Source organism: Engystomops pustulosus, chromosome 2, assembly GCF_040894005.1.
Source record: "Engystomops pustulosus chromosome 2, aEngPut4.maternal, whole genome shotgun sequence".
Taxonomy (NCBI): Eukaryota; Metazoa; Chordata; class Amphibia; order Anura; family Leptodactylidae; genus Engystomops; species Engystomops pustulosus.
The window spans coordinates 94516369-94528541 of record NC_092412.1 but is presented as its reverse complement, the minus strand read 5'-3'; the positions used below and the strand labels follow the sequence as shown (position 1 = coordinate 94528541).

General features: G+C 40.5%; 1 protein-coding gene across 2 annotated transcripts in view; it reads right to left on the bottom strand.

The window, feature by feature from the left end:
* MYO16 (myosin XVI) overlaps nucleotides 1-12173 on the bottom strand; it is a 272125-nt gene that overhangs the window by 22823 nt on the left and 237129 nt on the right. For both annotated transcript variants that reach the window (XM_072135556.1, XM_072135555.1), the window contains exons 29-32: nucleotides 7283-7379; nucleotides 4993-5233; nucleotides 4014-4324; nucleotides 2431-3573 (exon numbers count right to left, since the gene is read on the bottom strand). In XM_072135556.1, the coding sequence (XP_071991657.1) occupies nucleotides 2431-3573; nucleotides 4014-4324; nucleotides 4993-5233; nucleotides 7283-7379 (1792 nt within the window). The remainder of the gene's footprint in view (nucleotides 1-2430; nucleotides 3574-4013; nucleotides 4325-4992; nucleotides 5234-7282; nucleotides 7380-12173) is intronic.

Below are 12173 nucleotides of genomic sequence, written 5' to 3'. Positions count from 1 at the left end.
ACTAATTTATATTTATTTATACAGTTCTATGCTGATATCTGAGTGTCCCAAAAATAAATCAGCTAACATTAAACTCGGTTAATATTCAGTTAACATTAAATAGAAGACACTATAGAAAGAACATAATAAAGCAAATGTTAAATATATGTTTACAACAACGTCTCGGGCCATCACAAACTACAACCTACAGGAATTAATTGGGGCACATTCACCCTAAAGGGGAACTCAGGCAGCAGACAAAGCATAGCACATTGTCCCTCCCATGTCCCTTGCCTCTGATCAATTTTCTTGCATGAGTGCTGTCCAAGTCTACTCCAAAGAGCACTCAAACTCAACTATGTCTCATGGATAGTCTATTATGCTATGCACGTGTCCGAGTTTTTTCACAGTCCATTGATCTGATCCAATCAGAGAAAAACACAGCATGTACTTTTCTGATTTGAGTCATGGGCAAAACCCACCCATTTTTTATAAAAAAGATGTGTGTGAAAAAAAAGGGTTTTCATGCATATTTTTCAAGGAAGTAGCTCAGAGCTGTGAAAATATGATGTGAAAATCTGACCAATCTAGAACGACATTAGAACTACATAGACAAATGGTTGAATAGCAATCTCTGATCAAAATCGTACGATTTGACACTTGGATTGTGGCCCTAGATTAAGGATATTTCCACTCCAACCACTTTCAAGATGAGAAAGCATGTGACATAGTACAGAAAGACACCAGGATAGTGTAGATGAGCAGCATTAAGTGTTTTAGATTTTATCACAACCATAGTTAAGACTAGTATAATAAATGAGCTAGTTTTAAAGATAAAACATAATATCCTGTGACTTATTAGACTAATATGTGTGGTAGTTGCTGTACCTGCCATTCTGATATTGATTAACCATCCTAATAATACTGTAGGTGACCAATAAAAATCACAATAGTCCGTTATGGAACACATTATGGAGTGTTGCAAAGTTTACTTCAGGGATCATACATCAGTAACTACAGAGGTAGCAGCCATAGCACCCACTATGAGGTCTACAGTGTCAGGGGGCCCTGGCCCTGGGTGTATATTGGGAGTGCATATACTGTATGTATGTGTGTATTTACTGTATGTCTGTATATTGTAAAGTATCTATTTGTGTATTTACTTAAAGGAAACCTACCACTTGAAATGGCACATTTAAGAAGAAAACACCAAGCACCAGCTCAGGGTGAGCTGGTGCCAGAGCTTATTTTTGTTAGTGTTTTAAACCGCTGTATCGCAGTTTAAAACATTTTTTAAACTTTATAGCCGGCGCAGGGAGGTACGAGCTCGGCACTTACCATGTGCGCGGCTCTCCTTCACTTCCTATGTAGATGCGCGCACGGTCGCGCGCATGGTAAGCGCCGAGCACGTACCTCCCTGCGCCGGCTACAAAGTTTAAAAAGTGTTTTAAACCGCGATACAGCGGTTTAAAACACTAACAAAAATAAGCTCCGGCTGCGTGTTTTCTTCTTAAACCTGCCATTTCAAGTAATGTCAATAGCAAAGAAAGTGTCAGCTCACCTGGATCGTTGATTGTGTACCCTTGTGGGACTGTGGAGCACGGACCCTTATCCCGCTTCCATAAGATTGCTGAAAACTACAAACGTCTTGTCCAGCTTCACAAACACAGGTCCACTTTCGTTTTTTTGAAAAAACACATAATCTTTATTTTCCAAATCCAATACATGGGATAAAATCGCATGGAGTCATAATGTGAATCAATGAAGAATCGCCTACGCGTTTCGGGTAGGTACACTACCCTTATTCATGGCTAGCCATGGCGATTCTTCATTGATTCACATTATGACTCCATGCGATTTTATCCCATGTATTGGATTTGGAAAATAAAGATTATGTGTTTTTTCAAAAAAACGAAAGTGGACCTGTGTTTGTGAAGCTGGACAAGACGTTTGTAGTTGCCATTTCAAGTGGTAGGTTTCCTTTAATGTGTTTGAACTGAAGTGTATATATTTGTGATGTGTATTTGCTGCATGGTTGTATATGGTACTACATGAATGTGTGTATATGCTGTATGTATATGTGGTGTGCATATACTGTACAGGTAAATACAGGTGTGAATATGTGTGCGTATAAATGTGTGAGCATACAAATATGTATATTTTTAAGGGGGAAGGAGGGCTCCATTCAAAAGTCTGCTATGGGGCCCTGCCTCTCCTAGTTACGCCCCTGCATACAGTATAACACACAGGTTAAAGTGAAAATAATATGCAATAAAGAGTGATATCCATATTACTGTAATTATTTATTATATGGTAAACATGGAAAAGCAAAAATGTTATTGTATAAGTAAATATTTGTACGAATATATATGTAATATTATGGACATGAAATAAATTTTAAAAAGAGTGAATTCCATAGCACTAGATATCTTATTCTTATTAGTAACTTACCTTCAGATTCACGAATCTTCCGGCCAACAGCAGATTTCCTCAATAGACTCCTTCCTGAATTAAACAGTGTAGTTAACTCATCAAGTGGGCTAGTAACTTGGCTTGTATTAGTAACACTTGTTGGAAAAGAAGAAGGAGATTTAGTCTGTATTGTCCGTGCAATTTTCACTGGAGAAGAAAATGGGAGTTTGGTCATTGTGCTACTTGAACCATCATTTAAAACAGGACTGGATCTAGACAAAGCTCGTAGGGTCTCTGGATTTATTGTCTTTTTAGATGTATTCACTAACAAAGCATATGGAGTCTCTGCAGGAAAAGCAAAGTGCGTTGAGGACTGGTAGGAAGCCGAAGATGGTTGGACAGGGGGAGTAGAAGGTGGAGACATCCTACTTGATACACTAAAAACAGCTAAAGCTGGTGATGATGGTCTTTCATTTTCTGCCTTTTGATGTTTTGAACACTGGGGCGATAGAGGAGTGGAACATTCAGACTGTATAGCATAGTTAATATTTGTTTCAAGAACAGGTAGTTTTATAACTTCAAGAGGTGTCAATGGTGATTCATCAGAAGCAGGAGAGCAAGTTACTGGGGCAGGTGGAAAAACTAGAAGAGGGGGTCTATGTGGAAGAAGGTTTGGAAAAGGAGCTGGTATATCACTTGGTCCCTTCGTCCCATCTTCTTGTTTACTGACTCTATCAATGGTGGATACGTTTATATTCTGCAAAAATAGTTGTGAACTCCCAACTGTCATTCTATTGCTATTTGTTTGATCAGGATGAAAATATTTCATCTCTTCATAGACTGCTTCACCTTGTTCCGGACTGCTTGCTTCTATGGAACAATCCCTCTTGGCATTTCCAACCATTTCAATATATACTGGTTCATTTTCATCTTCTTCCCGTGACATATATAGAGATAGACTACCTTGGTGAGGTCCATCTGCAGAAGCTGCCCTTTGCATGGTCCCAAAGTCACGATAACTTTTTTTGATAAACATACTTAATGGTTTCCCTTCTAATCTGTGTACACATATCTCCTCATATGATCCACTAAGTTTTGTATTGGGACTCCTCTTTGGTTTTGGTGGTGGAATTTTTTTCATTGTGCTGTAATCATCACTATGAGGTCTTGGTCGAGACAAAGCTAAAAATAGTAAAACATCATTATTTGTAATTTCAGTCAATATTTAAGGGTTCTTCCAAGAACTTTGATAATATGGACCTATCTTTGGGTTAGGTCATAATTGTCAGATCAATTGGGGTCAGCGCCCCTTCCATTCAACTGTTCCCAACAGCCTTCATCACTTGATGAGAATGGCAGGTATGGCGCAATTCTCTCCTGTCTCCATCAAAGTTGCAGTTATTGCACCAGGGGCTGATGAGTACAACTAATCGGTGATACCAATTGTTGGAACCCTACTGATCTGATATTAACATATCTTTCATTAGTTCTGGAAAACACCTTAAACTATTCATTAATTTAAAATTACTGTATTATTTCTATAGCCTGACTTAACAATATATGGATTTGATAACTTTTCAGACTTCCAAGTTTCTATTAAGTAGTAGGAAACAGTAACTTACCATCATTATCAATTTCCTTAGTAGCTGCTATAAGACAGGCACTAACAGCTTCATATGAAGCACTTAATCTTGTGGTTGGATTTCTCTTTGGTTTTGGAGGCGGTTGTTTCCGTGGTGACTGAAGATTACCACCATCATCAAAGCTTAATACTGTGTGTAATGAAAGGGACCTTGCAGATGCTCCAGATGCTGATCGAGAAAGGCTTCCAGTTGTGAATGGAGTCATCACAGAAGAGGATTGAAAAAGATTAGGTGTGGATCGGTACCCTACAAGTCGGTGTTCCAAAATCTTTACATTAATTTCGTCAGTTCTAGAAAAAGAAATGTTTGATCAAACTATTATATACTGTATTATATAGTATATTATATAGTATAAAAAACTATATTTTATATTATAAAATATAAATATATTATAGAATATTTTATATTTTATTATTTATAGAATATTTTACATTTTATTATAGTAAATATCTATAATTCAAAAAATGATTCTCATAAAGACTTTATCCTGGATTGAATAACTTTTAATATTACATAATGCAACAAAATGTTATCTTGTTATTGTTCAAACTATACAATTTTGGGGGTAAAATAAGTCAGTATTTAATTTGTTTTCCATTTTGGGGGAGGAACAAACACCATTTTGATAATTATTCATGTAGTTCATTGTTGATAAAGAATAAATATTTTATACACAAAAATAATTCTAGTTTTTGTTTCTAAATTTTTTTTACATTTTTTAAAAATGTATTTAACAATATAGTTTCATACTTTTATATTCTACTATATTGTGCCTCTGCACATATTAAAGCATACTGTTGAAATACCCTAACAGGCTTTACAAAATTCCTGGTGACTCTTTATCTGGTACCACGATGTCTCTAAACTAAGCTTCTGGTTACTAAAATGGTCCTCCTGTTGGAGTGCTCATTACTGTGCATGTGACCAACTAAAAACATTATTACTCTTGAGAAATTACCTGGTGCTAATGTCATTCTTCTCACCGGATGATTCTGTTTTGTCATTTTTAACATCTGGATCATTGCGAGGTTTGTCTTTTTCACGGGCAATGTCAGATGCGTTCTGAATAACTAGAGAGTGATACGCTTTTTGTCCTAGGTTTTCCACGCTTTGTATAAAATCTTCAATGCAAGCGTCCTCACTTTGTTTAATACTCATTTTGTGATGGACATGTTGACGGGCTAAAAACCTCCTCACAACTAGTAAAAGTAAAAAAAAAAATTTGTGCAAATAATAAAATATGCAATTTCAAAATAAATACTCAACAGTACAAGCAGAAGCATATTGTATAGAATATATTTAAAGGGGATATATTAATTTTGATAGCAATTCCCTACTTCTAGAGTAGGGGATAACAATCTGATTGGTTAGGGTCCGACTGCTGAGATCCTGTTTTCACCAGTTGAATGAAGAGGCAGGTCAAGCATGTGTCTTGCAGCTCCACTCATTACTATTAGCACATCTGAAATTTGTCAAGCACAGCAACTGTTTCCAACCCTCTTATTCACTATTATGAGAGTAATGGATACATATGGAAAGTTAGTTCAGAGCAGCACAGCAGGATTGGGTTCTATGCCGTATTGGCCCTAGCTGGGCTACTCATTATACATTTAAGGAAGAGGCAGAACTCCAGAATCTAGTGAAGGAAAGGGTGATCTTTTTATCCCATCCAGCATCACGGAATAAAAAGATCATCCTTTTCTTCACTATATTGTGGAGTGCTCCCTCTTCCTTAAATGTATAAAAGTAGCGGAGATAGCCAAATGCTGTGCTCAGCAATTTCTTTTTTTAATTGCCACAGACATTTTTTATAAAGTAAAATGTTTATATAACACTGAAAGTAAACAATCTTCTAAATGGATTTAAAGGGATTCTGCCACCAGATGTTACCCCAATAAACTGCTAGCACCCTCAGGTAGGATATGAAAATTCCTTTCCAGAATTCCCATTTTTATGTAAAATCTTGACATTTTCAAAACATACCTAGAAAGTCTTCCATAAAGTCAAGTAAAAGTGAGCAGAGAATAGTCATGTTTTGAGCAGAAATCAGTACCTAGATTCATGCTTTTTTGTAAACTTTAAAGATAAGAATCTAATTTTCCAGATCACATATTCAAAGCTGCAGATACAGATCCTGTATATCCAAATCCTGCCTTTTTAACTGCCTGTATCCTGATTTCAGATTTCACAGAACCGCAAACCTGATGATCTTATCTTTAATATGACACCATGCTTCTCAGTACTATAGGTAGGCAAGATAGGAACTTCTGAATTGACATTCCCAATGCGCCCCCTAAACATGACTCATCTTAGTCAAAATGACTCCTCTCTACTCATTTCTATTTTTCATATCCTGTCAGTGTGTGAGTAGTTTAAGGGTGTAAAATCTGGTAAAAAGATTCCTTTAACCAAACACAATGTGTTCAGTAAACATATAAAAGCTCTGTGCCTAGCATAATAATTGTCTTACTACATCAGCAACAATCAAATGTTCAGTTCTCATTTGTTATTTGCCAAAATGTGCACATGTTCTCTTTATCACACAGAACTCACAAGATAAGAAGTGTGGGACTTTCATATTGACGTTACTGTTATTTTATCTATGTATCTGTGACAGACCTTTATTTACTCAGGGAAAAGTCAGTTATTACGTCTGCCCCATGGGTGAGAGAAATGCAAAAGGTGTTGTAATGTTCTGTAAACTTTACATAGGTGTATTCAATTACATCCCTAATACTTTGTACAGTAGATTCAATTCCATGCTAAAACACAATACTCTTTATTTTATGTAAACACTTCTCATGTTTTTGATTCATCGGTAGAGGGCTTGTCCACTCCTGAATACGGAAACTGATCATAAAGGTTCATCCCCCTCTTGCTAAGACCCACATGCCAATTTTCTAGACAAATGTCCCAAAAGCCGCCATGTGACTTTCATCGTATATATATAATCATGCTAGAATCAGAGGGCCAAGAGGTACTGTACTCCCAACATATTCTCCTACATGTAATTGTATAATAACAGATGATGCATCTTCCTATGCAGCCACAACACTGACATAGTGCAGAGGTAGTGTTGTAGAGCTGCGTACACCCTCTCACTAACACTATAACACCCTGTAACCGCATAACACTTATCATAGTTGAGTCAGATTTTCTGAAACGCAAACAAACATCAGACAAAGAAACTAAAATGAAAAATATTAATCATTATCATCATCATTAAGCAGCCAATATGCTACATTTACCTTTCTGGCAAAGTATAATTTTCTTTTGGACCTGAACACACATGTCATTTAGTTGATCAGCTTGCCAGTATTTCAGGAAAACTTTTCGAGCTCCAATCTTTAAAATAAAAAAAAAATTACATCAGTAAAACATTTGTGTAAAACATAACTGTTATAATACAAAGAGTAGAACTCAACAGTTTTATATTTGCATTTCAAAATGCATGTGTTATCGCCACATGGGTCAGAAGGTTGGTTTTCTCCTTATGGAGAGATTGCCAATTAAGGCCAGATTAAAGGTGTGTGGAGACTTAAAGCCATAGATTCTCCACAAGCCTTTAAGGAGAAAACCAACCTTCTGACCCTAGTCAATAGCCTCTCACACAGCCAATGCACCTCCCTACGCCATGCCGAGGAGACCCAACCAGATCGAAACAGTTCTGTCTACAGTTGGGAGTCTGTTCCTTCTGCAATAGATACACTGGTTTGGCTTAATCCCACATCATGTTTTTAGACTTCTTGTAGGTCGTACTTGGTGTTAAGGGGACTGTCTTTCAATGTAGCAAAAGGAGGCATTGTTCTCCATTTAACATCTTGAAAAATGTATTTGCATACTTCCCTTAATGCCACATGTGAATGCAGCCCTAACACTGCACAATATTACAGGTCTTTCTATTCACAGTCACATAACTTGTATAACAGTTTAGCAGCCCGATATAATTGCAATTCACAGGCTGGATTGCCAAAACAATAATCCACTAAGCGCTTGTTGTTTTGAGGCAAATTAGAGGCACTGGACTACCAGAACCACTACTCATTATAAGATGTTTGGGATATACACTCACTGGCCACTTTATTAGGTAAACCATGCTAGTAACGGGTTGGACCCCCTTTTGCCTTCAGAACTGCCTGAATTCTTCAACAAGGTGCTGGAAGCATTCCTCAGAGATTTTGGTCCATATTGACATGATGGCAACACACAGTTGCCGCAGATTTGTCAGCTGCACATCCATGATGCGAATCTCCCGTTCCACCACATCCCAAAGATACTCTATTGGATTGAGATGTGGTGACTGTGGAGGCCATTTGAGTACAGTGAACTCATTGTCATGTTCAAGAAACCAGTCTGAGATGATTCCAGCTTTATGACATGGCGCATTATCCTGCTGAAAGTAGCCATCAGATGTTGGGTACATTGTGGTCCTAAAGGAATGGACATGGTCAGCAACAATACTCAGGTAGGCTGTGGCGTTGCAACGATGCTCAATTGGTACCAAGGGGCCCAAAGAGTGCCAAGAAAATATTCCCCACACCATGACAACACCACCACCAGCCTGAACCGTTGATACAAGGCAGGATGGATCCATGCTTTCATGTTGTTGACGCCAAATTCTGACCCTACCATCCGAATGTCGCAGCAGAAATCGAGACTCATCAGACCAGGCAACTAGAGATGAGCGAACACTAAAATGCTCGGGTACTCGTTATTCGAGACGAACTTTTCCCGATGCTCGAGTGCTCGTCTCGAATAACGAACCCCATTGAAGTCAATGGGAGACTCGAGCATTTTTCAAGGGGACCAAGGCTCTGCACAGGGAAGCTTGGCCAAACACCTGGGAACCTCAGAAAAGGATGGAAACACCACGGAAATGGACAGGAAACAGCAGGGGCAGCATGCATGGATGCCTCTGAGGCTGCATAATCGCACCATTATGCCAAAATTATGGGCAACAGCATGGCCATGACAGAGTGACAGAATGAAGCTAGATAGCATCTAAAACATCCAATAATTGACCCTGACACTATAGGGGACGGCATGCAGAGGCAGCGGCAGCAGGCTAGAGAGTGGCATGGCGACATACCCTAAATGGACTCAGGCTTCAAACCAATGGGTGGCAGAGAGGAACCAAAGGAGGTGAGCAAGAAGCGCTCAAATAATATCGGTACATGATAAAAGTTTGCCAGTATATTTTGTGGATTACACAGCAGGGTGGCGACAAAGTTAACATGGAAGCCATGAAAACAACCCAAAATTCTGCCTGACACAGCTCGTTTGATAAGGGGACCATGTATGGAGGCAGTGAACTAGTAGTAGATTAAAGGTGCTGCAGTTAAAACTATGTTAGTTGGATCTTGGCATGGAGCTGGCGCTCCGCTGCCAGGCGAGCTTTCGCCAATCCAAGCCCCTGTCTCTAGGCTACTCCCCAAACAGCACTTCTAAGAACCTTTTGTATAAGATCAAGTGTAGTAGCGTTCTTATAAGTTTAGGATATGCCGGGTGAGGGGAATGTAAACAGATGCGCAAGAAGCGCTGAAATAATATCCCTAAATGGTAAAAGTTTGCAAGTATATTTTGGGGATTACACAGCAGGGTGGCGACAAAGTTAACAACTTTGATGTGGAATGCCCTGTAATAGCTCTTGGGCGGTGTGCCTTTTATCGCCTAGGCTCAGCAGTTTCAGCACCGCCTGCTGTCGCTTAGCGACGGCACTGCTGCTGTGCCTAGAGCTACCGACTGATGGCGCCATGCCCACGGATGGTAATTCGGAGGAGGAGGAGGTGGAGGAGGGGTGGGAGGAGGTATAGTAGGCCTTTGAGACCTGGACCGAGGTAGGCCCCGCAATTCTCTGCGTCGGCAGTATATGACCAGCCCCAGGGTCAGACTCGGTCCCAGCCTGCACCAAGTTAAGTGTAGTAGCGTTCTTATAAGTTTGGGATATGGCGGGTGAGGGGAATGTAAACAGATGCGCAAGAAGCGCATGATGCGCATGGAGCTGGCGTTCCGCTGCCAGGCGAGCTTTCGCCAATCCAAGCCCCTGTCTCTAGGCTACTCCCCAAACAGCACTTCTAAGAACCTTTTGTATAAGATCAAGTGTAGTAGCGTTCTTATAAGTTTAGGATATGCCGGGTGAGGGGAATGTAAACAGATGCGCAAGAAGCGCTGAAATAATATCCCTAAATGGTAAAAGTTTGCCAGTATATTTTGGGGATTACACAGCAGGGTGGTGACAAAGTTAACAACTTTGATGTGGAATCCATGAAAACAACCCAAATTTCTGCCTGACACACCTCGTTTGATAAAGGGACGATGTATGGAGGCAGCTATATGGACGACTTTTGGAGGTAGCAATGGAGACAACGTGTGGAGGCTGCTATGGAGACAATTTAATTTGGATAGTGCCTGTATGTGGCAGTCCCAAACATTTTTCAAACCAGAGGAGCAGGTAGGTGGCCCTCCAGTAAAATGGGATAGATTGAGTGCCTGTATGTGGCAGTCCCAAAAATGTTTCAAACCAGAGGAGCAGGTAGGTGGCCCTCCAGTAAAATGGAATAGATTGAGTGCCTGTATGTGGCAGTCCCAAAAATTGTTCAAACCAGAGGAGCAGGTAGGTGGCCCTGCAGTAAAATGGAATAGATTGAGTGCCTGTATGTGGCAGTCCCAAAAATTGTTCAAACCAGAGGAGCAGGTAGGTGGCCCTGCAGTAAAATGGAATAGATTGAGTGCCTGTATGTGGCAGTCCCAAAAATTGTTCAAACCAGAGGAGCAGGTAGGTGGCCCTGCAGTAAAATGGAATAGATTGAGTGCCTGTATGTGGCAGTCCCAAAAATTGTTCAAACCAGAGGAGCAGGTAGGTGGCCCTGCAGTAAAATGGAATAGATTGAGTGCCTGTATGTGGCAGTCCCAAAAATTGTTCAAACCAGAGGAGCAGGTAGGTGGCCCTGCAGTAAAATGGAATAGATTGAGTGCCTGTATGTGGCAGTCCCAAAAATGTTTCAAACCAGAGGAGCAGGTAGGTGGCCCTCCAGTAAAATGGAATAGATTGAGTGCCTGTATGTGGCAGTCCCAAAAATTGTTCAAACCAGAGGAGCAGGTAGGTGGCCCTGCAGTAAAATGGAATAGATTGAGTGCCTGTATGTGGCAGTCCCAAAAATGTTTCAAACCAGAGGAGCAGGTAGGTGGCCCTCCAGTAAAATGGAATAGATTGAGTGCCTGTATGTGGCAGTCCCAAAAATTGTTCAAACCAGAGGAGCAGGTAGGTGGCCCTGCAGTAAAATGGAATAGATTGAGTGCCTGTATGTGGCAGTCCCAAAAATGTTTCAAACCAGAGGAGCAGGTAGGTGGCCCTCCAGTAAAATGGAATAGATTGAGTGCCTGTATGTGGCAGTCCCAAAAATTGTTCAAACCAGAGGAGCAGGTAGGTGGCCCTGCAGTAAAATGGAATAGATTGAGTGCCTGTATGTGGCAGTCCCAAAAATTTTTTAAAACAGAGGACCGGGTAGGTGGCCCTCCAGAAAAATGGAATAGATTGAGTGCCTGTATGTGGCACTCACAAAAATTGTTTCAAACAGAGGACCGGGTAGGTGGCCCTCCAGAAAAATTAAATGCATGAAGTACTATAGCAAGAGCCAGTGGGCCCTGTCAAAAAATAGCCATTTTCCTCTGCTTTACTGTACAAAGAGGAGGAGAAGGAGGAAAATGAGGAGGAGGAGGAGGAGTGGATCAATTATTCAGGTTGAGCTTCCTTCACCTGGTGGAGATTGGAAATTCTGAGAAATCCAGCCTTTATTCATTTTAATAAGCGTCAGCCTGTCAGCGCTGTCAGTCGACAGGCGTGTACGCTTATCGGTGATGATGCCACCAGCTGCACTGAAAACCCGCTCGGACAAGACGCTAGCGGCAGGGCAGGCAAGAACCTCCAAGGCGTACAGCGCCAGTTCGTGCCACATGTCCAGCTTTGAAACCCAGTAGTTGTAGGGAGCTGTGTGATCATTTAGGACGATGGTATGGTCAGCTACGTACTCCCTCACCATCTTTCTGTAAAGATCAGCCCTACTCTGCCGAGACTGGGGACAGGTGACAGTGTCTTGCTGGGGTGACATAAAGCTGGCAAAAGCCTTGTAAAGCGTACCC